Below are 27,446 nucleotides of genomic sequence, written 5' to 3'. Positions count from 1 at the left end.
GCTGGCAGTCTGACTTGCTGTCAGTCTGAATTGCTGGCAGTCTGACTTGCTGACAGTCTTACTTACTTGCTTCATTACAGTGAGCTGGTTGTTCTCTTGCAACGCAATGAGAGTTGCTGGGAAACCTACTAAATTTTTTCATAAAGTTTTCACATTCACAATTCTTTTGGTCTGACTGTGCAGTCGTTTGGTCCCAATGTGCACTATTTTTGTAGTGCTTGTGTGCACTAATTTGTTTATAAACTTGTGTGGGCCACAACTTCGTGCAGCTTTACTATAATTATTGAAGTAACAATAAATATTCTCTTGGTACAACGTAAGTTCGAACTTGGCCAAATACTGTTTTTTTCTGTGATTTTTATTCGGTATAATGTTATTACGACCTAAGTACCCAGTCTGCCAATGATCTCGCATCATAAATGTTTGTTTATGAATTTTGCATGAAATAGAACTTTAAAATCCAAAATCTAATTTGAATTATTATTAGGTTAACAAGCAAAATCAAGCTATTTAAACGAAATGAAATATTCATACCTTAATAATGAAATATGCGTGTAGGTGCTGCCACTACCTTAGCACAAAATACAAGCTTCAACTGATCCGTTAACCCTGTATTACATAAAGAACAATTTCTGTAGCAAATGTGACATTACTTGAATTGCGCAGATTATTTATCAATGAAAACTCCTATTACTACAAAGCCCATGTTAAAGTCCTTAGATGACTTGAGAAGTTTATATTGCAAATACGATTTATAATGATAGGAAACAATAATAATATGATATTTCATGTATAATACTATAAGGAATTAATGTTCCATTTACTGGTACAGTTGCTGGAGAAGACCCGTGGACCAAATTCAGACCTGGCTGAGGATCTGGAGTGTCTCTGCCAGATAATGCGAACCAGCGGCAAGATCCTTGACATTCCTGAAGCCCAGGTCAGTCTTGCCTTCATCTCAATGCACTTTTTAGCACATTTTCTCATTTATGGGAAAAATGCACTATTGTGCTCGCCATGTCCGCCTGTTCGTCCGTCCGTGACCTCAAGTTTTCGTCGACGAGAAAATGCGCTCTCTGTCACTCACTGCAGTGAGTACTGAGTTATACTTTTTCTTCTTTATTTTCCTAATTTTTTGCGTGTATTGATTATTAATTGACATGAAAATAGATTTAAAAAGTTTACATCGCAAAGTTTCTCAAAAATAATTTATTTTCTTTATTATTTGACGTAAATACATGGGCTTATAATTTTTGATTAGTTCATATAATAAATTGTCCTACTGTAGAAGAAGTTCACTACTCGACTGATAATTTTGATTTTTTGAATTGGGAAAACTTGCCTGTGCATCAGTCAAAATATGAGAACAAATTAAAACCTCTACGTACTACAAACTGGCATGGAAGAGTTAGCTGTTGGTACAGGAGTTTCGTTAGTATAGTTGTACTAATCTTCCAACATAATCTCATTCCAGTTGTGTTGTGTACCTATATTACACAAAGAAAGTAACATGAATGTGGAAATATATAGAGATCTGTTAGTAGTTTTACATGAAAAGTTGAAACAGTTGATGAGGAGAAAAATTTCATTTAACCCATTACATTCGAAAAAAAAATTTTTATTTGTTCAAAATTGATATTATATAGTCTTAATGATGCATTTACATTGTTTATGCTCATAATTTTTTTTTTGTTTTTATCATAAAAGATACGATCTGGTACCATATTGTAACACTAGGGTAATGCGAGTACAACATCTGAATTATTCGGTGCCGTGCTAATTATTGAGTTGATGAACAAACTTTTTATGGCATTTTTTCCCAAAGAAGCTTAGTTTCATTTTAATCAATTGAAATACCATGTCTCGAAAAGAAATCATTGCAGATGATAAGGAAGGAAGCAATTCACTCCTAAGCCACAGACGCAATGAGGAGCATTTTGGCCAATAATGCTCACCCCAGAAACTCCCTGATGGGAATATTTTGGCGCCACACTATGTATCCAAATCCTAAAGACTTATTTGTACTAGTATTAATTAGCCTTTTACGCCCACGTTTTCAACATTTCATAATCGTTGCTTCATCCTGAGATTTTTTGTCTAGAACTAAGTGTAACATAAATTTGCTTTTCAAATGTTGCACAAGAGGTCGCGAGTCCACAATTTCCAATATTTGCCTGCCCGATTTATCAAAATTAACAGCAGTAAAATGGAACCATTTCATGATGTAATCAAGTCTTTCTTGCCTCATTGCATTGGAAACTGCTTCGTTGGAATATTTTAATGATCACTGTTAGTTTTTACAACACTTCTCTTTAACTTCACTTCTTGTTGTTTGTTTGTTTGTTTGTCTGCCACAAATCTTGTAATAAAAATTTAACACACTTCTACTTATCCTATCGATCTGAAATTTTGCACACTTGTGTAAAGTTGGAAACAATGCATGAATCAAATGTCAAAATAAATGATTTTAAAAATTAAATTTTTTTTCAATATTAAAAAAATTGAAAAAATAATTTTGTCAGCTACAAATCTTATAACTGATATTTGACACACTTTTACCTGTCTAATTGATCTGAAATTTTGCACACGTGTGTGAAGTCAGAGGCAATGCATGAATCAATTAATGACAGATAACTTTGAAACTTGGTACACATATGTAAAAAATAAATCTAAGACTTTTTTTATTCCTGTGAATTTTTCGAAAAAATGACAGAAAACGTGAAATTGTTGGAAAACCGATGTTTTTTTCTGTGTGACGAATTCGTCACGCCAGGGCGTAAAGGGCTAAATAGTAATTTTTAAGCGTATATTATTTTTCCTCAGTAGCATCAGGTCAATTTCCTTGTATTGTTCACTTGGCCATTTCATCCTTGATGCACGGCAATATAATACACTCGTTCACTTACTTCACTAACAATTCGACAAGCTCTTCTGGAGAATACTCCAAATATTCTGAAGAATTTTTCTCAACATAATTACACTGGTTAGTTTAGTGGTTATACTCGGGGCTCCATTCTCTCCTAAATATATTCTATTACTTTCTTCCGATGATGATCTTTTCATCTTATCAATAATTATGGACTTTAGAACAAGCATTTGTTGAATTAGTAGATGCAAAATTTTAGAATATACCTATCCTTTTCAGCGCTCTCATTTATGTAAAAATGCCCTATTGTGCTCGCCATGGCCGTCCGTCCGTCTGTCCGTGATTTCACGTTTTCGTCGATTTCGAGAAAATGTGCTCTCTGTCGCTCCTTGCAGAGAGTATACTGAGTTATATTTTTTTTCACTACCTCTATAAAGACCGTCACTGCAACTGAGTTCTGTTGGTGAACGTTACAGAATTTGATTGATATGCTGCAGATTCCAGAATTTGATGGTTGAACACTTCAGCATTTGAAGGATATGCCATACATTTCAGAATTTGATGGATCAATACTTCAACCGGATCCGTCGTCTAAGCGTGCGACCGGAACTGAACCTACGCACCCGCTTCATGCTGCAGGACATCATTGACCTGCGCAAAGCTGGCTGGCAGCCGCGCAAGATAGCTCAGTTTGACGGCCCAAGAACCATTACTGAAGTTAGTGAGCAATCATGTATAGTTGATTATACTTGCCTAATGATAACCTCGTGTCAAAGATTCTTGACTCAAATTGAACTTGTATGTATTTTTTGTATTGTATTTTGCCACAAAGAAATCTAATCACGCTATGGCGATATGGGACAGTTGGTACTGAAATTTTTCATTTCTGTAGTATTGGTAGGAATTTGGCATTTAATGCTATCAGAAGGGTAGCTGAGAATTATTTTAAGTCTGAATTGTGTAATGATTAGTCGCCAGTTTCAGTAATTATTGTTTTTCAATTTTGAATTTATTATAATCATTATTTGAAATTACTGGTAATTTTAGGTACGAGAACAGGCTGCCCGCGATTTGGGCATTTACATCCCTCCCCCGTCAGCAAGCACCCACCACTACTCGGGCATGATGTCACCTCTCTCAACCACCATGCCAACGTTCTTCCCTCAGGTAAAGTATTTTCTAAACGCTGCCGTTTGTGTTAAGCCCCTCTCAATGGCTCCTATCCTGCACAAGGATCCTCCGCTTGTTATCAAGCAAATTCCTGCTGAGAAAACCAACAAGAACAAGAAGGAAAAAGTGGGTTATTAACTTTTTTCATTTTATTTATGTTATTTAATAGTTATTATGTTGTTGAATCATGTTTTATTTATAGTCTGATCTTCATAATGCACTTAACATAATGTTTCAATTTACGGTTATCCACAATTAGTGCTTGATGGAGAATTTGTTATGTTGAACAAGATTGAATGCCACTCATGAAACGTTCAATGACTTCAATTTGAACGTTTACTACTATTTTTTACAGGGCCCAACGCGCGAAGAGTACATGCGTCGTGTCCGAAGCCTTGTTGACAAACTTACAAGTGGAGGAAGCCCTAAAATTGTTCCTCCGTCCGTGCCGACGGAGGCCACGCCTGGTAGTGCCGGCGTCACCAACGGCACCCCACCTGACGAGGCTGCTCAAAACACCAAAGTTGCAGAGGCTTGCCAGGCTTATAAGGACATCAAACTGCCTGACCGACTTGCCGCTGACGCTGCTCACGCTCTTTTCTCATCCATTCTCAAGCTGGATGGTAAGTGTTCCAGGCATTAATCATTCCCAATCTAGATGTTGTTTGTAGAATTATTCATTATCAATCTGTATGGTAAATGGTCCTAACATTAATCATTCTTAATCTGGTGGTTTTTCTAACGTTAATCATTATCAATCTGGATGTTTTTCCCGCGTTAATCTTTCCCAAGATGGATGGCAAGTGTTCCTAGCACTTATTTACAATGAAAAATTGTCTATGGTCAAGTTAAATTTATCCTTATATCTCTATTCTGTCATCAGAAACAGTAGTTGATTGTGTGAAACTGCTATTATTAGCAAAATGATATGATAATAAATTGAACCTATTGCAACAAATACAACTAGTGAGCAGAAATGTATCAGCTCTTAATGATTTCGCCTATTTTTAGAAAAGTTTTAATCCTCCTTTCATTTCTTTACGTAGAAGGAGGACGTGAAATTGGCAGTCAGCTATTGGTGCAACTACGTACCGAGAATCTCATATCCCAGGACAAATTGTGGGACGGCCTCAAGCAGGTAAGTTACAAGATACAGTGGGGGGAAATAAATATTCGTACACTTGAAAAATCGTATTTTAATGTATGTAAGTACACAAACTTAACAGGAAAAGTGATTTAAATTATGTATAGAGACGCATAGTATTCAAAAATACTTGNATTTAATTTCTTTTGATAGTATTTTTGAATACTATGCGTCTCTATACATAATTTAAATCACTTTTCCTGTTAAGTTTGTGTACTTACATACATTAAAATACGATTTTTCAAGTGTACGAATATTTATTTCCCCCCACTGTAACTATCTGCTTCAAGGTAACTGTTCACCACATTTTTTGTTATTTCTATTTTAGGAGTTAACTTAGATTTTTTTCGGTTGAAAATGACGATTGTCACTAACCCATATTTCATGACCTTTCCGCATTTATTACACCAATTGTATCGTGGGAACGTAAATATTCACATCATTGAACTTCATTCAAATGTTTTCGATTGTGTAGTTGTTTTGATGACTTCAATTGTACAAATTCTGTGCTGCAGGTTCTGTCTGAGGTGGAAGCTGGTCTCAGCGACTGTCCTCGCGGCAAAGGGCAGCTAGCGGAAGTCTTGGCTCAGCTCGTGCTGCTCAACACCTTCACCCTGTCCGAACTCGCCGATCCTATGCAGGCTGGTGAACACTTCCCGCTCTACCTCCTCGTCCTCCAGCACCTTCACAAGCTGGCAGGCAAACCGAAACTCACGCAACTCTTCAACGACTCCAAGGTTTGTGAGACTAGCCCAGAATTTTATCCTGTACTCCCATTGGTATTACCAATCCTAAAGATTTTTTGAAGGCCGTGTCATTCAACGACAAGGTTTGTGAGACTAGCCTGAATTTTATCCTGTACTCCCATTGTTACTATCAGTCCTCGAGATTTTTTGAAAGTCGTGTCATTCAACGACACGGTTTGTGAGACTAGACCTGAATTTTATCCTTTACTTTCGCAAGGTATTACCAGTCTTAGAGATTTTTTTGACAGCCGTGTCAGCGAGTACGTGAATTCCAACCCTAGCTATTGTAGCTCCAAGGTTTAATGGTGCAGTAGACATGGGTATTATCTGTCCAATTGTTTTCGAGAAAGTACATACACATTTTTAGTCCATAGTATCAGGTCATAAGGATTAGATGCATTACATTCTTGTGGATTTTATTCTTGGTCATAAAGCAGCATGTTTTGTAGAAACTACTGTTTTAATCCCTTAGTTCAAGTATAATTTTACACTCAAGTGGGAAAATCTAGCATAAAATTTATTGAAATGGAAAATTTAACATAACCCCAATGCTTTTAACGGATGATGAATGTTAAACTGAGAGTGAGAAGCGCAATGAAATCGTTCTTTTTTAGTGTAAGCTGTAATGTCTGCACAGCTCTGTTGGGTTTGTTCAAGATTCTTCTCATTCCAGAAGTGCAATATGGAATTTTTGATGATCCCAGTAGTGCAATATGGAATGTTTTCCCCTATGTTCTAATTTATGCCAATGTTTTCATAATTCGTATCCCTCTGTTATCACAGGTGAACCTACTCAACCTTGTACCAGAGAGCGAGCGTACGAAGGAGCAGCTGTCGGACTTGCTTGAGGACCGACAACTTAGTTTCTTGTTCCCCTTGCTTCGTATCCAGTCGCAGTTGAGCGCTGCTCTAGCAAACGAGCCATCACCACACGCCTTCTTCAAGTACATCAAAGACACTCTGGACGTGAAGCATCACACAGCACCGGAGTTTGTCAACGCTCTGGTGACGGTGCTGCTGAAGCATATCACTCACGAGACTACTATGGCTCCAGGCACTGATCTCTCACTCATCCCTGAAAAAGGAGTTGCGGAGAAAGAAAAAGAGTTGCTTGCACGATTCAAGCCTGTGCTGCAGGCTTTCCTGCACTCCCATCATGATCTTCAAGTTTATGCCATTTATGCATTGCAGGTAAGCAATGGTCAATGCTAAGGCTTTCTAAAAAAATTCTAATTGTTCAAATTAAAAGCCTGATTTGGTTCACTGCCAAGGACCAGCAATTGCCTCGTTTATTCTTTATGCCGTATTGCTTCACTTGCCCTTACCGAAAAGATTAATTTTGTTGATAGCATTGATCTGCCACAGACTTGTACTCTTCCTTAATATTTTTTTTACCATGTAGTCTCAGTAAATATTCATTACCTGGAAATGTCAATACTTCGCATCAATGTTTATTTGCGTTTCCTTCATAAATTTGTGTCAATTATTTTTGAAGAAACCCTAAGTCCGAATTCGTATTTTTAGTATATACTCTCTTGCAGGTGTTCACGTACACCAACAACTTCCCTAAGGGCATGTTACTGCGTTGGTTTGTGTCGCTCTACGACCTCGAGATCATCGAGGAAGAAGCCTTCCTCACCTGGAAGGAGGACGTCAATGATAATTACCCAGGCAAGGGCATTGTAATAACTTGCTTGCTTTATTATGTGCAGCGCGGTGGGTTGCGGTGGCGTGAACTTAATTCTTGCATGAATTGTCTATATGCACCTAGTCCTTCAGTCTAAATGTGCACTTGGTTATGTGCATCTTCTACCTCTGTATTGAGGAGTTGAATAATGATTGTCTGGCTTGCTGGCAGCCTGGCTTTCTGGCAGCTTGACTTGCTGGCAGTCTGACTTGCTGGCAGTCTGACTTGCTGGCAGCCTGACTTGCTGGCAGTCTGGCTTGCTGGCAGCCTGGCTTGCTGGCAGCCTGACTTGCTAACAGCCTGACTTGCTAACAGCCTGACTTGCTGGCAGCCTGACTTCCTGGCAGCCTTACTTGCTTGCTTCATTAAAGTGAGATGGCTGTTCTCTTACAAAGCAATGAGATTTCGGGTCAACCTACTAAATTTTTTAGTGCAGTTTTCACGTGCATAAATTCCTTCGGTCTGACTGTGCAGTCGTTTGGTCCCAATGTGCACTTAGTTTCTAGTGCTCACTTGCATTAATTTGTTTATAAACTTGAGTGGGCCACAATCACGTGCAGCTTTACTATAATTATTGAAGTAACCATAAATATTCTCTTAGTACAAAGTAAATTCGAACGAACTTTACTTTTCATGAAGTAAAACCTTCAAACCGAAAATCTAATTTTGATTATTATGAGGTTAACGAGCAAAATTAAGCTATTTAAATGAAATGAAATATTCATACCATATGAAGAAATATGGGTGTAGGTGCTGCCACTCCTTTATCACAAAATACAAGCTTCAACTGATCCATTAACCCTGTATTACATGAAGAACAATTTCTGTAGTGCCAAATATGACATTACTTGAATTGCACAGATTATCAACGAAAATTCCTATTACTATGAAGTCCATGTTAAAATCCTTAGATGACTTGAGAAGTTAATATTGCAAATATGTTTTATAAGGATAGGAAACTATAATAATGTGATATTTCATGTATAATACTATAAGGAATTAATGTTCCATTTACTGGTACAGTTGCTGGAGAAGACCCGTGGACCAAATACAGACCTGGCTGAGGATCTGGAGTGTCTCTGCCAGATAATGCGAACCAGCGGCAAGATCCTTGACATTCCTGAAGCCCAGGTCAGTCTTGCCTTCTTCTCAATGCACTTTTTCTTCTTTATTTTCTAGATTTTGTGCTTGTATTGATTATTAATTGACATGAAAATAGATTTAAAATTTAGATCGCAAATATTGTCGAAAATAATTTCATTTTTTTTTTTTTGTCATTCGACTTAAATACATGGCATTATAATTTTTGACTCGTTCATATAAGAAATTGACCTACTGAAGACAAAGTTTACTATTTGACTGATAATGTTAATTGATTGAATCGGGAAAGTTTGCTTGACTTTGCATCAGAATGAGAGAACAAACTACAACCTCAACTACAAACTGGCATGGAAGAGTTAGCTGATGGAACAATAGTTTCGTTAGTAGTAGATGCCTGCAGCTGTATTGAATATATCTGAAATATTATACATAATGTCATTAAAGTTGTATTATGTACCAATAATTTCACAAAGTAACATGAAGGTATAAATATAAAAAGATCTGTTATTAGTTTCACATGAAAAGTTGAAACAATGAAACATTTGATGATGAGAAAAATACTCGTTTAACCCATTCCCTCTGAGAATAAAAGCTGTTGGATTTGTTAGAAATTGATATTATTTAGCCTTAAGGATGCATGTACATTGTTCATGCTCGAAAAAAAAAAGTTTTGCTTTTATCATAAAAGATACCATCTGGTACCATATTGCAACACTAGGATAATGCGAGTATAAAATCTGAATCATTCAGTGGCGTGCTAATTATTGAGTTGATGAACAAACTTTATACGGCATTTTTTCCCTAAGAAGCTTAGTTTCATTTTAATCAAGTGAAATACCATGTCTCGAAAAGAAATCATTGCAGATGATAAGGAAGGAAGCAATTCACTTTTAAGGCACAGACGCAATGAGTAGCATTTTGGCCAAACAAGCTCACTCCAGAAACTCCCTCATGGGAATATTTCGGCGCCACACTATGTATCCAAATCCTAAAGTTTTATACTTCTATTAATCAGCCTGTTACACACACCTTTTCAACATTTCGTAATCGTGGCTTCATCCTAAGATTTTTTGGCTGGGAGTAAGTGTAACATAAATTTGCTTTTCAAATGTAGCATAAGAGGTCGCGAGTCCACAATTTCCAATATTTGCCCAATTTATCAAAATTAACAGTAGTAAAATGGAACCATTTCATGATTTAATAAAGTCTTTCTTACCTCATTGCATTGGAATATTAAAATGATCACAGTTAGATTTTTTTTCCTCAGTAGCATCAGGTAAATTTCCTTGTATTCTTCACTGCATCCTTAATGCACGTCGAAATAATACACTCGTTCACCAACAATTCGACAAGCTCTTCTGGAGAATACTCTAAATGTTCTTAAGAATTTTTCTCAACATAATTACACTGGTTAGGTTAGTGGTTATACTCGGGGCTATTCTCTCATAAATATATTCTGTTACTTTCTTCTGCTGATGCTCTTTTCATCTTGTCAATAATTATGGACTTGAGAACGAGCATTTGTTGGATTAGTTGATGCATAATTTTAGAATTGGTCCTTTTTAGCGCATTTTCTCATTTATGTAAAAATGCCCTATTGTGCTCGTCAAGCCGTCCGTCCGTCTGTCCTTGACTTCACGTTTTCGTCGATTTTGAGAAAATGTGCTCTCCGTCGCTCCTTGCAGAGAGTACTGAGTTATATTTTTTCTCACTACCTCTATAAAGACCGTCACTGCAACTGAGTTGTGTTGGTGAACGTTACAGAATTTGATTGACATGCTGCAGATTTCAGAATTTGATGGTTGAACGCTTCAGAATTTGATGGACAAGCTGCAGATTTCAGAATTTGATGGTTGAACGCTTCAGAATTTGATGGACAAGCTGCAGATTTCAGAATTTGATGGTTGAACGCTTCAGAATTTGATGGACAAGCTGCAGATTTCAGAATTTGATGGTTGAACGCTTCAGAATATGATTGATATGCTGCAGATTTCAGAATCTGATTGTTGAACACTTCAGCATTTGATGGATATGCCGTACATTTCAGAATTTGATGGATATGCCGTACATTTCAGAATTTGATGGATCAATACTTCAACCGGATCCGTCGTCTAAGCGTGCGACCGGAACTGAACCTACGCACCCGCTTCATGCTGCAGGACATCATTGACCTGCGCAAAGCTGGCTGGCAGCCGCGCAAGATAGCTCAGTTTGACGGCCCAAGAACCATTACTGAAGTTAGTGAGCAGTCGCATATAATTAGTTATCCTGGCCTAATGATAACCTCGTGTCAAAGATCTTTGATGCAAATTGTGCAGAATCCTTCCCTCATGTTGAAGATACTTGACTCAAATTGAACTTGTATGTATTTTTTATATTGTATTTTGTCATAAAGAATTTTAATCACGTTAATAGCGATATGGGACAGTTCGTACTAAAACTTTTCATTTTTGAAGTATTAGTAGGAATTTGGCATTACATATCCCCCTCAGGGGGGACTTCTGACGGGTGTCTGTGCTCGTCTAAAGTCCTATGGGATTTCGCGTTCCTAGGGGGATTGTTCCTGAGCGCCCCACCGTTGAGCTCGCGGTGTCTGACTGTAGGTCTCAGTTGTGGGGTCAAGTTAGTGTGTAGGCAGGATTCCTTACATTTCCCTTCTCTGTCTCTCTCGTGCGGGCGGCCGACGTCCCGTGTATGCGACCTCTTGTTCGAGTGTCTTCGTTTCTGTTGCTTTTCACGTGTCCCTCCTTGTCACCTCGTCTCTTTGAGATGCTAACGCTGCTTCTTTTGAGCCAGCTTCAGCGGGCTGGACATCTGAGACCTTCCGCCTCTTGTAGGTGATGAATAATTGACTGAATTGTGTAATGATTAGTCGTTAGTTTCAGTAATTATTGTTTTTCAATTTTGAATTTATTTTAATAATTTTTTAAAGATTTCTGTTAATTTTAGGTACGAGAACAGGCTGCCCGCGATTTGGGCATTTACATCCCTCCCCCGTCAGCAAGTACCCACCACTACTCGGGCATGATGTCACCTCTCTCAACCACCATGCCAACGTTCTTCCCTCAGGTAAAGTATTTTCTAAACGCTGCCGTTTGTGTCGTGTTTAATTTGCTGCCTCACCTGTCTTAGCAGCCTTAGCGGGTTGGGTTTTCTACTGCTAACGATAAGGTTCGTGTGCACGGTTCATTGAGATTTTCACATCCTTGAGATGTTAGTAATGGTGTGCCGAAGGCAATTGATATTTTAATAATCTAGGATTAAATTTTTATGTCCGTAATTTGTTTCACAAATAATTGACAACTTCTAACAACCTCAGACGGGCATGTCCCGCACGGGCATGGAGGACGTGTTTGGGATGCCCATGGGAGGCGCAGCATCGTTGGGCACGGGCCCCGGTGTCATCTCATCGCAGCCTGACAAATTCACGCCGTTTGGGGACGAGCCCAACGGGTTTGGGGTCCCGATGGGTCTTGGGGGACCGGGACACGGACGTGGTGGAGATGGTGGCTACAACGGTGGACGTAGCAACAGACACCACATGCAAGGAGGCATTCAGGGCGGCGTGAGTTGCTACTTTTCAAATTACCACGATAATGTTGCTGTTTATGTTGTCTCTTATCATAATGATATCCCTTCCCATGATAATGTTGTCTATATTGTCTCCTTTCATAATGATGTCCCTTCCCATGATGATGTTGTCCTCTATGTTGTCCCTTCCCATGAAAATGTTGTCTCTATGTTGTCCCTTCCAACGATAATGTTGTCCTCTATGTCGAGGTTTGCATTTGACTTTGCGCCTTGTCCTGTCACTTTGTCTTTGTAATGGCGTTCATCTGGAAATGAAGTTTAAGGACTCCTTCAGTCATTTTCCAATTTCTTAATTTATATGTTAATATTCAAGTATCAATGAGAACTTATTATGAATCTATTAATAGCGCACATGTCTGCATGAAGTATCCCATATCACTTCATTGAAGAAAAAAATGAAGCGGAAATATGTACAAATGTGAAGTTGATAGTGCTCTCTCGGTAATTTGTTGCTTATATTGCAGTACGTGCCGAACAACAGCTACTACCAGAACAAGCACTTCACTAATAACTACAACCGATACATGAACAACAACCAGCACCACCAGGGCGGCGGCCCTCCATCAGGGGGCGGTGGGCGTGGAGGCTACGATAACAGTTAGTTTGCATCTGTAGCGTTTAGTATGTACTTGAATTTAGCTATTTAATTGTGAGTGTTCATAGTATAACAGACCTAAGTTTGATATTATTTATTTGGGACATTTAATTAAATTACTTGTTCAACTGAAAACTGATGAGTGCTGCTGCAGTAGTTATGGAGATGTCATCAAAGACGCATGTACAAAAGATTTTTATTGGCAATGAAGATGTCTGCGTCAATAATTTTTTCATGTCACCATTCAATTCATTCATTCATATATTTACATAATTCACTCAGCATCGCTATCATGAAACGTGTTTCCAATTTTCCAGACACCGCCTCGGATCTGCCCCCACGCTTCAAGAAGATGTTTGTGAGCAACCAGGCTGGTGGGGGAGGCCCCATGGGCGCCCCTAGTGGCGTTGTGGGAGGCTCTGGGCCTGGAGGACCTGGTGGTGTCATGGGTGAGTTATACACGTTACTTCATTCATCCGATCGGTTAGCAGGGTTGGATTATTTATTTATTTTCGTTTTTTTTTTTTTATTTGTTTTTCGTTTTCTCTATTTCTTTGTTTGGTTTAAGCCTTAGTTTTCCCAGGATTTTAGGGCTTAGGAAACTTTGTTTGGTTTTTTTTTGAGCCTTTTTTTTGGGCGATTGAGGAGTTAGTTCAATTGATTTTTTTTTTCTTTGTTCTTTTTTTCTTTTTGGTTTTTTTGCTTTCCTTTCTTATGTTGCTTTTGAAATCTCATCCCATTCATTTCAAATGAAGCTCTTGAACAAACAACTAAATAAATTCTAGATGACGAGTGTTTGTGTTTTACAGCTGGCAACGCAGGTGGTGGAATGGGTGGAGGTGGTGGCGGTGGTGTGGGTGGTGACCGCAGCGACCTACACCACGGCGAGCTGTCACTGCGACCTGCCTCAGCTCACAACATGTCGCTCAAGCCCAAGATTCCTGGCCTCCTGCCTCAGAGCGCCCTGTCTTCAACTGTGAGCCATCAATTCTTTCATTCTTTCTTACTCAAACATTGACATTCATTCTTCAAGATTTCATGTACTTTACACTTATTTCTCTTTTATTCATTCAATCTTCTTCCTGATTTCCCTGTTTCCTCTTTTTCAACTGTGGACACGTAATTTTTTTTACTCTGTTATTGGCTCCAAGTTCCTCACGATTTCTTATATATAAATCTTGCTATTTTTTTGCACAAATTCTTGTTTGTTTTCATTTTTCCGTTTCCTTGAAACTGATTTTCTTATTAATTTACTTTCTTAGAGTTTCTTGCATATTATTGCTCGATCGCTGAGTCTTAATCGAGCGTTTCTTTCTGTTTTAAGTTTCTCTGATCTCTCTCTCACATCTTTCAGCTAAAACGATTCTCTACACAATCATCCGTTCAACTACTGTTCACAACTACCTATACCATGCGTGTTGGCTGTTCAAAAGCTTTTCAATAATCTTCGGAAACGAAGAAATCAAATCGTCCTCTGCACCAAAATGTTGAAATTAATAAAGCTAGTTACGTCAAACGAGACTACATCGGGAGCTGATAGGGACTTGAAAATGAACTGTTATTAGTGTTCTTTATAGTGTCTTGTATTAGTATTTACTAATTTATTTTACATATTGCAAAGAAGTAAGATGCTAACACTTGATATCATTGTTGCCAAGTAGTCTCGAGCAGCCCAGTCTGCTGGTAACTTGCTTGCATTGCAAAAACTATGTTCTATTTTTCACTATCGTCTCTACCCGGGTGTTCTTTTGTCTAAACCGTAATCAATCATTATCTTCATGATACAAATCGTTTAAATTTGTGATATTAGTCAACATATTAGTTTAGTCAATCATATCAGTTTAGTTTAGTAAATTTCTCGTGATATTAGTCAACATAAATGCTTGACTTCATTCATTCAATCATTTTTGTAAGTGCTACATGACCATGGAAATTAGAACTCAGAATTTTGAAAAATAAAGCACATTTTTTGTCTCGATATAAACAGCAAAAATGTATTTTGTTTTCATTGTTTACATGTCTTAGTAAAATATAAATAAGTGGGGCTCTTCTTTTTGAGGCGCTAGAAAAAGAGACCATTCTCACTTCTTCAGTCTTAAATAGATGAGTGAACGCGATAGAACTAGTATTATTTATTATTATTGAAATACGCAATTGAAGGCACATGATTGTTGGAATTAACCATTATTTCTTATTATAAGAACACAGTCACAATAGCATATTGAGTTATTCAACACACAATTAAATTCACTCATTGTTGGAATTTAGCATTATTTTTTTATTGAAACACTATTTAACCTATTGAATTATTCAATATAAGCATTTTTCAATGATTTTTTACAGCCTCTCAACGAGAGCAAACCTGAGCTGCACCGCCCCCCGCTGGGGGTGCATTATCCCAGCGTGCAGCCCCCGAACCCCAAGCCCCTCTCAATGGCTCCTATCCTGCACAAGGATCCTCCGCTTGTTATCAAGCAAATTCCTGCTGAGAAAACCAACAAGAACAAGAAGGAAAAGGTCGGTTATTCATTTTTTCATGATATTGAAGTTATTATAGAAGCATGTTTATTTGTAGTCTGAGCTTCATGATGCACTTAACATGATGTTTCAATTTACAGCTATCTACAATGAGTGCTTTGATAGTGAATAAATATATACTAATATATACGCCGGCCACTCATAAAACGTTCAATGACTTAGATGTGAACATTAACTACTATTTTTTACAGGGCCCAACGCGCGAAGAGTACATGCGTCGTGTCCGAAGCCTTGTTGACAAACTTACTAGTGGTGGAAGCCCTAAAATCGTTCCTTCGTCTGTGCCGACGGAGGCCACGCCTGGCAGTGCCGGCGTCACCAACGGCACCTCGCCTGACGAGGCTGCTCAAAGCACCAAAGTTTCAGAGGCTTGCCAGGCTTATAAGGACATCAAACTGCCTGACCGGCTTGCCGCTGACGCTGCTCACGCACTTTTCTCATCCATTCTCAAGCTGGATGGTAAGTGTTCCAGGCATTAATCATTCTCTTTCTGGATGGTGTTTCTCGAATTAATCATTATCAATCTCTTAATCTGGTGGTTTTCCTAGCGTTAATCATTATAAATCTGGATGGCAAGTGTTCCTAGCATTTATTTACACTGAAAAATTGTCTATGGTCAAGTTAAATTTATCCTTCTATCTCTATTCTGTGATCAAAAGCAATATTTATGTGAAACTGCTATTATTAAAGTCTTAATCCTCCTTTAATTTCTTTACGTAGAAGGAGGACGCGAAATTGGCAGTCAGCTATTGGTGCAGCTACGCACCGAGAATCTCATATCCCAGGACAAATTGTGGGACGGCCTCAAGCAGGTAAGTTACAAGATAACTATCTGCTTTAAGGTAACGATACCTTATATTATTTCTATTTTAGAAGTTAATTTAGATTTGTTTTTGTTTGAATATGACGATTGTCACTAACTCACATTTCATGACTTTTTCCACATATATTACACTAATTGTATCTTTGGGGAACGTAAATGGTTTCACAACATCAACTTCATCATTTCGTTTGAATATTTTCGATTGTGGAGTTGTTTTATAGACTTTAACTGTACAAATTCTGTGTTGCAGGTTCTGTCTGAGGTGGAAGCTGGTCTCAGCGACTGTCCTCGCGGCAAAGGGCAGCTGGCAGAAGTCTTGGCTCAGCTCGTGCTGCTCAACACCTTCACACTGGCCGAACTCGCCGATCCTATGCAGGCCGGCGAACACTTCCCGCTCTACCTCCTCGTCCTCCAGCACCTTCACAAGCTGGCGGGCAAACCGAAACTCACGCAACTCTTCAACGACTCAAAGGTTTGTGAGACTTGCCCTGAATTTTATCCTGTACTCCCGTGGGTATTACCAGTTCTCGAGGTATTTTTGAAAACCGTGTCATTCAACGACACAGTTTGTGAGACTAACCCTGAGTTTTATCCTGTACTCCCATTGTTACTACCAGTCCTCGAGATATATTTTTGAAAGCCGTGTCATTCAACGACACAGTTTATGAGACTAACCTTGAATTTTATCCTATACTCCTATTGTTACTACCAGTCCTCGAGATTTTTTGAAAGCCGTCTTATTCAACGACACGGTTTGTGAGACTAGCCCTGAATTTTATCCTGTACTCCCATTGTTATTACCAGTCCTCGAGATTTTTTGAAAGCCGTGACAGCTAGTACTTGAATATCAACCCTAGCTATTAAAACTCCAAGTTTTGATGGTGCAGTTGACGTGGGTATTATCTGCATTATTGTTTTCGAGAAAATACATAAAAATTTTTAATCCATAGAATCAGGTCATACGGATTAGACATTCTGAACTATGCATTTTAGTTAATCATTTCGTTTGATGAAAACTATAAACTTCTTGGAAATTTTTGTAGTACGAAGTTTATAATTAATCTCACAGGCAAGCCCCTCCATAATCTCTTGGAAACAATATATTAGAGGGTTTTATATTGTATGAATTTTAGCTGTGCAGTTTAGTGGTAAAATTTTATGTTTGATTCATTTAACTTCGTTTGTCTTCTGGAGATGTTTCATTTCTGCTTAGCGAGCTATTGTAGAGACGAGCTCGCTGTGTTTCAGAGTAAAAATACGATCACAGCATTCTTATGGATATTATTTCTGGTCATAAACCAGCATGTTTGGTTAGAACTATCGTTTTAACCCCTTAGTTGAAGTATCATTATCCACTTTTTCCATAAGTGAAAAATCTTGCATGCACTATTGAAAAAGAAAATTTGACAAGAACCCAATACTTTTAACAGATGATGAATGTTAAACTGAGGATGAGAAGCGCAATGAAATCGTTTTTTGTGTAAGCTGTTGTGACTGCACAGCTCTGTTGGGTATGTTCAAGATTCTTCGCATCTGTGTGACGACTTAACGATGATCCCAGTAGTGCAATATTGAATTTTTTCTCTAATCTCTATGTTCTAATTTATGCCAATGTTTTCATAATTCGTATCCCTCTGTTATCACAGGTGATTAGGTGAACCTACTCAACCTTGTACCAGAGAGCGAGCGTACGAAGGAGCAGCTGTCGGACTTGCTTGAGGACCGTCAACTTAGTTTCTTGTTCCCCTTGCTTCGTATCCAGTCGCAGTTGAGCTCCGCTCTGGCAAACGAGCCATCACCGCACGCCTTCTTCAAGTACATCAAAGACACTCTGGACGTAAAGCATCACACAGCACCGGAGTTTGTCAACGCTTTGGTGACGGTGCTGCTGAAGCACATCACCCACGAGACTACTATGGCTCCAGGCACTGATCTCTCACTCATCCCTGAAAAAGGAGTTACGGAGAAAGAAAAAGAGTTGCTTGCACGATTCAAGCCTGTGCTGCAGGCTTTCCTGCACTCCCATAATGATCTTCAAGTTTATGCCATTTATGCATTGCAGGTGAGCAATAGTCAATGCTAAGGCTTTCTAAAAAAATTCTAAATTTCAAAATAAAAGCCTGGTTTGGTTCACTGCCAAGGACCAGCAATTGCCTCGTTTATTCTTTATGCCGTATTGCTTCACTTGCCCTTACCGAAAAGATTAATTTTGTTGACAGCATTGATCTGCCACAGACTTGTACTCTTCCTTAATATTTTTTTTACCATGTAGTCTCAGTAAATATTCATTACCTGGAAATGTCAATACTTCGCATCAATGTTTATTTGCGTTTCCTTTATAAATTTGTGTCAATTATTTTTGAAGAAACCCTAAGTCCGAATTCGTATTTTTAGTATATACTCTCTTGCAGGTGTTCACGTACACCAACAACTTCCCTAAGGGCATGTTACTGCGTTGGTTTGTGTCGCTCTACGACCTCGAGATCATCGAGGAAGAAGCCTTCCTCACCTGGAAGGAGGACGTCAATGATAATTACCCAGGCAAGGGCATAGCCCTCTTCCAAGTCAACCAGTGGCTCACGTGGCTGCAAGAGACCGAAGAAGATGACGACGAAGAAGAAGAAGAAGGCTGAAGACTTATTAATTAACTAGAAACTTCATGCCTTGGAACATACCAGAAACTTGAAAATTAGCACGGAAACCAACGCGTCTTCACGTTGGGAATTTTTCATGAGCCACCTACGCCAGCAATGTTGTCCTATGCTGAATCCTGTCTGGGAGAATTTATTAGTCATCTCCATTAATTTTCTACTACCATCAGTGAATGAAATAAATTTCTAGCAAGTTCTGTGAAGAGCCCCTTGGTCTCTTATCGCCTTTAGGTTGCAGTGAAGTCAGCAATGTGATTTAGCGATGTAAAGTTGATCTTTTGTATTTCGAAGACTGTGGTCAATGTTTAATAATCAGGAACTTCATAGACTTTAAAGACCTTTTTTGTGAAAACCAATTCAAATGAGTTAATTTCAGTGATAGTAAAGTGTTCGGGTGAAGCCCAATTAGCTGTGGTGGTTTGGTGTTGCGCTATCTGAATCTCGTTCATTTACGAGAATTCTTTACCGTACGAGCTCTGAGGCAGAGCTTGCCTGCTCTTAACATAAGGCGTTTTTGCTTCTTATTATAACCTCTTTCTATTCCGGAATGATTATTATTTATTCACTAATATTCCTCGAAACTTCATGTAGTTATTTTTCTTTATATGTAAGTTGAATGGATATGTTGTGCGCCTATTAATCCTGCTTTCATTTTCCCTTTGCCTTCAACTACATGGTTTGAGCAATTTACATACCTACCAGAATCAATACCTGGTGTGTTACCTACCAGAGATGTACTGGCGATGCACCTCAGGTTGTCCCAATGATGACAAGTTTTCATTAATACCAATTGTCTTCCCAATGCTCCAGCTGTTATTTCTCTGAATAAACGAGGTCTGCGTGTGCAAACGAAGGTTATATCAGCTAATTGCAAATACTGAAATATTTTTAATCTGCAAGATTTGCAATTAGGTACTTAGCCGTTCATGTTTGCATTAAGGTCGAATTTTTTTTACACTACGCTTTCTTTTACCATTATATTACAACTTCAAGATATTAATGTTGTGTTTCATAGTTCGACCAGTACGTTGTTAAATTATTTTTTATGTGATGTTTGCTGTTCATCCGTTGATTGATGCTCTTCAGCCATCACAATTCATATATGACTTACGCTCAGACCCTCGTATGTTCCAGCTTATACTTTGCTGTTTCCTACATTTTTTTATGACTTTTCGTATGTCCATTGGACTCTGGCCTGTAGTGCCTCAGACCAATTTTTAATATCACAATGGTTCTTGTTTGGAATTTTATCCCAAATTTCCAAATAATTTCAACTTTACCTGCTGAAGGGGAGCTAACAGGCTAACGGTACAGTTTTGGAACACTCGGTACTCCTTCTAGCTGTGGCTCATGGAATCAAAGCCACCAATCAGTTTTGAACTCATGTTTTTAACTCCTTTTTGCAATATTTTGAAGTATTTTGTGCTTAGTGTATTAGATCACCCTTCTCTCGGGGACCCCATGTTGGGCATCGTGCTCGTAGCAAGGGAATGGGAACTCGGCTGTCGTAGATATTTCCGCTTTTTATAAGAACGTAGACAACCACAGCTTTTTAGAGTTCCCTTTGTTCAGTGGATTATCGTGCCCCGGTGGTGTAATCTTAACCTTATTAGATCCTTTTGATGTTGCAATTCCTTCAGTCCGGTGGCACTTGATGGTCTTGTGTATGCAGTCGTACATGTACGATTATTTTTTAATGTTCCATTGTAGTCTCACTTGACTGCTCTTTTCCACTTTGCTTCTGATGACTTCCGCTAAACCTGGCGAAGCGTCAACAATTTTTGTCGTTTCCGGAACTTAACGCGGACGATTCTTATCCCTGCAATTCTGTAGAATTAGCTACCAAGGTAGTTTAGTTACTTGGTTTTGTGTTTATAAGAAACTGTATGCAAAGTTCAAGAGCGTATTCTATATCACGCCTGTAGAGATGAGAATTTGCGCCCATTGGCCATAATTGTGGTAGGAAAATCCTACCCTACAACGATTTGGTTGCATTTTGTTCCAAACAAAAAATTTATTTGACCCCAAGCAAAAGCGTTAACGCGCTCATAGGTATATTGTGTTTTGAAGAGTTTTGTAGTTTTCTGTACAACTTGCGCTTGATTTAATGCTCTCTCGTAAAACGGTTAGAACATTTACCGTAGTTAAGTAGAGCTATTCGAGATGCCGTTTCTTTTTTTTATGCAGCGCAATTTCGGTGAAATGAAGTAGTGTGCCAATGCGAATTGAGAACAAAGCTGTACCACCTAACATCCTTAACCTCTGTTTGTAGCTGATGAAATCATATTATTCTTCACGTGTTCTAAGCGACACACGATTTAGTTCATGTATTTTTTAATCCTAGTTTTTTTTTAATGATCATCGATGGGTAAAGCAGTTTCTAATTATTTTCTGCAGGTAACTTTAAGCTGCAGTAAATTTGTTATTCACGTTGTAAACGCTGAGTCAGAGTGGCGGCATTTTTAATTACATGGCATTTGCCCTTGATCTGTTTTCAAGGAAATATTTTTTTTATATTCTGCCTTTAACTGCGCTGTACCATGCGTGTGCATTTGCTATTATTGCTTGTGCACAATTCAGCTCTCATCTTTTCTTTTCCGCACCGTGTGCGTGTACTTATGTTAGTTTACTTGCTTGCATTCTTTTGGTAATACTAATTAAATATCGTTTGGCATGCTTCCATCACTGAAGCCTCATTGCGGTTGTATTTCCATTCTTTGTCACTAGATTGTCATGGCATGCGTCGGCAATTGGTTCGTTCGTACATTCTACATGGAGGGGTAACCGTGTGAGTAAGGGTAATGGCGGCAAGCCATGCTACTTGAGATTCGCTCAATCACGAACTAATGATGTTGGGACTGACTTCCTTATACGTATTCCCTAGTGGATTTTAAGGGTTTTATTAATGAATTATCATTATTCTGAAGTGTGCCTATTCATAAGAATGTTTGGAGTTAATGTCTTTTTTTCTTTGAGAACTAAGCTGTTTAACCTAATAGAAGTAGTTGCAAAAATAGGAATTTATTTACAGACACCTCGTCCATTGTTGAATTGTAAGGCGCAGAAGTGCCGAATGGTTTCTTCTAGACGATTTTAAACTTTTTTCATTTCTTAATTTAAAATAATGCACTATGAAATTTACAACGTGCTGTAAGGCCGACTTATTAAACACTTTTAATTAGGTAGCTCCCGAGCACCCCTCGTCTTTTCTCGCGCTCTCTGTCCTATTCCTTGTTTGCAATCTAGAATTTAGATTAATGCACATGCTGCGTTGATTACATGTTGTATCGACTCCAAACGGTACCGTGATTTGCGTTCCGCGGCCAAGAAAATGGTCGTCATGTTTTTTTACGTCCCCTAGACCTATTGTTCTGCAACAAACTTATATTCTTTACGGTGTCGTATAACGAACTTTTCCGGCAACATTGCCCTCCTTCCCAAAATTGAACTTATCTTAACTAGTGTTAACGTATGTTCTTGAACTGAACCCAGGAATATTTTCTTGTGCGCTGTGATCTTAATGATCCGCTATAATTTGATCGGCACTTCAAAGGCAGTCGCTTCTGCCACATTCCATCTTTACGCCTAAAGTGGTCCTCTTTATTTTCTTCGGTTTGGACATGTTATTTTTTGGGTTTTTACTGAAAATAATAATCTGCAAATGGCATTAAAGTCCAGTGTTTTGATTCACCAAAATTATTCTCCTCTCTTTATTCCTGAAATTCGTTATTATAAGTATAATTAGTTTTGAGGACGTTGGTTTCTTGTTGCACCTTGTGACGGCAAAGCTGCAATTCTTAGACGGATAATCTAACCTGCATCGACGTGAATCACATTCTAATGATCAAAAAACGCCGTATCAATTCTGATAAAAGACAGAAATAATGTTAATCACTTTCTGTAGGTTCTTATGAGAGTAGATGAGCTTAGCTTGTAGTAAAAATCTTTTCAAACACAATGAGCACATTTAATTTTGTCCGGTGATCTTCTATCACCATCTAGGTTATAATACGTCACCATCTAATAGCTTGTTCTGTACCCACATGATAGAGTCACGCCTAGTGACGTCATCCCTGTTAAGGACTATATATAGCCAGAGCAGTGCACCGCTCGTCAGTTGTAGCGGTACTGCCTAGCCGTCATCTTGCTAGCCGCTCCTCCGGCACATACTTGTGCTGTACCTGTCAATCCCCGTCCTTCTGTACTCACCGAGCCACTTATTTATTATAATAGTTCTAGCGTTAATCGTGTTTCACTTGTCCTGCCTTAGTCACACTTGGAACAATAGTACCCAGACCCTCAGTACAAATCAATCAGGTGGTCGCAGAAACAGACACCTGACAATTTTTAGAGGTGGAACTCCAGATACTTTTTGCACGAAATACGGTACCACAGCACCGTAGCTGTAAGGGATCAGGATGCCCCCTACAAGCTGGGCCGCGTACCAAGCGTAGACGTGAGGTTGCTTTAGAGTCTTCGGAATGGCGTCGAAAATCAGGGCTATTGCCAATGCAGCCCCGAGGTTCAGTATTACGAGGGAAATTATCATCTTGTATGTGAACCTGAAAATTTAATTTAGATTGCGAGTCTGCCATTGTAGATGCGTGGGACAATAATAAGGTGAGTGTACTAGTGATAAAACACGAAGGTGCCGTTGCGATGGTTGAATAGTCAATGAAGGCATTATCAATACAAATATTAGGATAGGGAATTGAACTGTGACTGTTGTTTTGGAACTCCAAGAAAAGTATAGTAAATACTTACGTCCATAATGATGAGGAACTGGGATTCGCCATATTGGGATGCGACAAATTGTTTCACTTCTGCTATACTATAAATATGTGAAGCGCTAACGAGATGAATTTTAACTCAACATTTCTTACGACTTACTTGGGTTTGTTGACACGCTTGTAATAGGAAGATTTTCTCAAGAGTTCTGCTCCGATGGCGTAACCCGTGTAAAGGAATGAGTCGAGGAGCGGACTTGGGTCAATCTGCATCCATTCTCTTCTTTGGCACCATTTGAATACCAGTTTCTGGTAATCGTTGAATGTAGCAATGGCTTCACTGCTCAAACGAAAGACTAGACATTATCGAACAACCTAAGCTGGGCATTGCTCGGCCGTCGTGCAACGGTACCTTATTCTACTAGCATGTTTGAATGTTGAGTTCTTAAGAATGAATAATTCTTCAAGTAATTCCTACACCCACCCTCTCCACATGGCCAAGTAGCAGAGGGCCATGATGACTAAGTTTACAAGTAAGATTTTCTTGATGCTGGCGACGCCTGAGAAACTCCTGCGAGTGGCAACGTACCCTATAGACAAACCTGGAAATGAGAACCACATGTTAGCCGTCGGAAGTTACCAATTCCGGTTGAGTGTAGGGATATATTTTTTACATGTTTCTATAGAGCCGTATATGTGTTAAATATTTCTATAAAGAAGGTAAATATTTCACAAAAACTCACCAATGGCAAGCGAGATAGCAACTTGATGGGGGAAATTCGTCGAGAACAACATTTCTGCCTCAGCCACCGAACCGACAAACACTCCGAAACTCAGCCACGTGCCAATGACAATCCAGCGTCGTTGTCTTGCGTTCCTGAACAAATTTGGACGTTTTCTTACATCATGTGAACAGTTTACCGGAGTTGTATACTAAGTGGTTCTTGCTCTGCCGTGAAAACATTCAATTGACAGCTTTGCGGCTTCCGCCACAACAATTTTATTCTGTTCTTTATACGAATCATCGAATTTATGTTTTATAACAAGGTTACAATAAATCGATTTTGACTCAACATAAACCATGAGTCGTAATTTAAAGGTCGAACTCGACCGCACTTACTTGAACTCTATGGATTTTATGAGCTTCACAGCGGCATTCACGATCACGATTCCAGCCCCCGCGGCCAAGAGGCTGAAGAGCGGAGCCGCGGGGCTGGTCAAACAAGTGACGGGAAACTGGCGTAAGTCGGGGATACGTTGCCACGTGAAGTGAGGCGATTCCGACACCCACCAAAACGGACGGTCCTCACCGAGAGACCTGTGGTTGATGCCCGAGAAGTGCTCTTTATTGTCTCGGGAAGTGAGGTAAGATACTTTAGATTTTAGAAGCTGCATCGGTAAAATGAGCCTGTTTATAGTAGGCAAAAGTTCGTTTAACGATCATGGCACAATGTTTATTATATACAATTGCTGTAAACTTATTATTTGACGTGGTCGATGTGAAAGATGTGCCTATTATAGTTTCAGCTGCTCAGGTACTATACTTTAGAATCTGAGCCGGTAAACTAAACCAGTTTTCAGTAAACGAGAATTCGTTTGACGATCATCGCACAATGTTTAGCATCATTACTGAAACCTTCTTATCTGGCGAACGTATTAATGAAGAAGAAACCTGATAAATATGTTGATGAAACCATAATTGAATTAAGTTATCTACTATTTATTTTACGAATTTGATTATACCATTGCTTGATGATGTTGAATCGTATGCCGACGAGCACAGTCCAGAGCACAGCATGGGCCACTCCCGAGTCCACAGTGACGCCAGACTTATTCACCACGGCGCCTTGCAGAGCGAAGAGGATCGGACAAGCGATGGTTAGCAAGAAGCCCGGGGAGGCGTAGTGAGTAGTTTGGTGCAGTTTATATGCGTAGTTTACCAGCCACCTTTGAACAATAATTGTGTCAAACAAATCAACGGTTCACTATACGAATGCCAGCGTATTATTGTAGCAGTTGAGTGAGAAATGTACTGACGCTCTATATATAATTAAATAGGTACCCGCTTGTTCCACAATATAAATACATAAAATACGCTAAACGTTNTGCGTCTAGTTTGTTCTTGAAGGCGTTCATACTCGGAGCGTCAACGATGCTATCAGGGAGGCTGTTCCACATGTCGATGACGCGAAGCGGGAAGAAATGTCGTCGCGTGGATGTGTTCCAACGCAGTTTTTTTACTTTATAGCCGTGGCCCCTGGTGCTGGTTCACGTTTCAACTTCTAGTAATCCTTCTGTGACCTTGTATTTCCCGTGGACTATATAGGATGTTGCCATCGTGTAGGCTATATTATCCTGAGGTTTGATGTCAAGCTGTACTAGCCCTTCCATTTTCTTCGCTAAACGCTGAGTAACGAAAGGGTTTGGTATAAAAATATGACGACCTTGAAATGTAAGAGAAATGTCGTTAACTGCAACTATTCTTACTCGACAAAAATTTGGTGTTCATGACTCTTTACTAACCAACATGACGTCGCGGCTAAGGTGTTTAAATCTGAGACAAAAGTTCAGGGAGTATCAGCTAACTATCAATTAAACCTTGATCTGGTACTCTATTATCGAAATATATATTTTTTATCTATTTATATAGTATTGTATTTATCTCTGACACCAACAAATTATATGTGTTTAATTACTCTGATAGCAGAGCGTACCTAGTTATTTTTCTTAGGACTCACTTGAAATAATTTTTAAATAATATAATTTCTAATTTATTAGTTGCTTATTGTACAATTTGATCATATCTTGATATTGACAACTTTTTGATGATAACTCGCTTAAATTTAGTATATGAATCTAAATTTTTATTTTTCATGTACGCTTCCCAGTTGCTTTCAAGTGTTTTACTTTGATTTCTTGTTTGAAGCTCTGCTGGTAAAATCCATGGTTGAACTAATACAAGGATGAATTGTTAATAAACAATTCAGTACCCTACTGCAGCACAAAAATGTCATGAGACTCACTGCACCTGAACAACGCATCATCTCTCCAAGCACCATATCGAACCCGGTGGAAGTCTAGTAGCTATTTCAAACTATCGTCAGTCCTGAAAAAAATCCGGTCAAATGATACGATTTTAGATCTTCTGTGAACAAGTCACGGAAAGTTCAAGAATCGGCGACAGGCCACATCAGGCCTACTCTTCAGCGCCGACATCACTATATTATGTTATATTATATTAATACAGGCTAATAATCAGGTCAATCACTTCCAAGCTGCCAAGACAACACCGGCTGCTCACGGACAGTCAGAGGAGATGTAGGACAAGTAATTAGTAGGAATGATGTCCGTAGACTGTCTCTTATACACATCTAGATGTGTATAAGAGACAGGCTATTGGCTATACCATATCCTTAGGAGACATTGGAGGGCACAATTTTAATATTCAGAAATAAATTTGGAAATACTTGTATATTATTCACATATTTAAATGAGTTTATTTTCTACAAACGTCTCATGTGCAAGGTTTGAGTCTTGATATGATCATTGTGGACTTATTACTTACCCAAACCTATCAACAGAAGGAATCCTGCTCTCTCTTCTGATCATCATATAATATTATTCTTAAGAATTCTATGTATTTATTCTCATCCTACGTTTGCAGAAATTTTTTCATTCAAAATGAGAAAGTCTTCTACACAAATAGCTACTTCATTGCCATGGTATCAGTACATGCTTGATTCCTCATTTAAATCTATACTTCATTTAAAAGTTCAATGCAGCACAACATGATTTAGAATGGTAATT

The 27,446-nt window shown here is 38.8% G+C and overlaps 2 protein-coding genes across 2 annotated transcripts in view; one reads left to right on the top strand and one right to left on the bottom strand.

The window, feature by feature from the left end:
• Positions 1-370: 370 nt before the first annotated feature.
• On the top strand, positions 371-23,082 carry LOC108677569. Its single transcript, XM_018165800.2, has 22 exons — positions 371-394; positions 833-940; positions 3,422-3,583; positions 3,914-4,162; positions 4,392-4,659; positions 5,083-5,174; positions 5,696-5,917; positions 6,710-7,117; positions 7,468-7,608; positions 8,637-8,744; positions 10,790-10,951; positions 11,664-11,783; positions 12,034-12,279; positions 12,770-12,902; positions 13,218-13,349; positions 13,710-13,876; positions 15,244-15,417; positions 15,630-15,897; positions 16,159-16,250; positions 16,512-16,733; positions 17,916-18,323; positions 18,673-23,082. The coding sequence occupies exons 1-22, from the start codon at positions 371-373 to the stop codon at positions 18,892-18,894; spliced, it is 4,128 nt and encodes a 1,375-aa protein (XP_018021289.2). The 3' UTR covers positions 18,895-23,082.
• Positions 23,083-23,134: 52 nt separating this feature from the next.
• Positions 23,135-27,446, bottom strand: part of LOC108677550 (glucose-6-phosphatase catalytic subunit 1) — a 4,785-nt gene continuing 473 nt past the window's right edge. The window contains exons 2-7 of the mRNA XM_018165779.2: positions 25,383-25,586; positions 24,760-24,957; positions 24,383-24,516; positions 24,124-24,241; positions 23,803-23,979; positions 23,135-23,474 (exon numbers count right to left, since the gene is read on the bottom strand). Coding sequence (XP_018021268.1) covers positions 23,222-23,474; positions 23,803-23,979; positions 24,124-24,241; positions 24,383-24,516; positions 24,760-24,957; positions 25,383-25,586 — 1,084 coding nt within the window. The 3' untranslated portion in view covers positions 23,135-23,221. The remainder of the gene's footprint in view (positions 23,475-23,802; positions 23,980-24,123; positions 24,242-24,382; positions 24,517-24,759; positions 24,958-25,382; positions 25,587-27,446) is intronic.

Source organism: Hyalella azteca, unplaced genomic scaffold (assembly GCF_000764305.2).
Source record: "Hyalella azteca isolate HAZT.00-mixed unplaced genomic scaffold, Hazt_2.0.2 contig5529, whole genome shotgun sequence".
Lineage (NCBI taxonomy): Eukaryota > Metazoa > Arthropoda > Malacostraca > Amphipoda > Hyalellidae > Hyalella > Hyalella azteca.
Note: the sequence above shows the minus strand (reverse complement) of the source record. Positions and strands in the feature narration are given on the sequence as shown.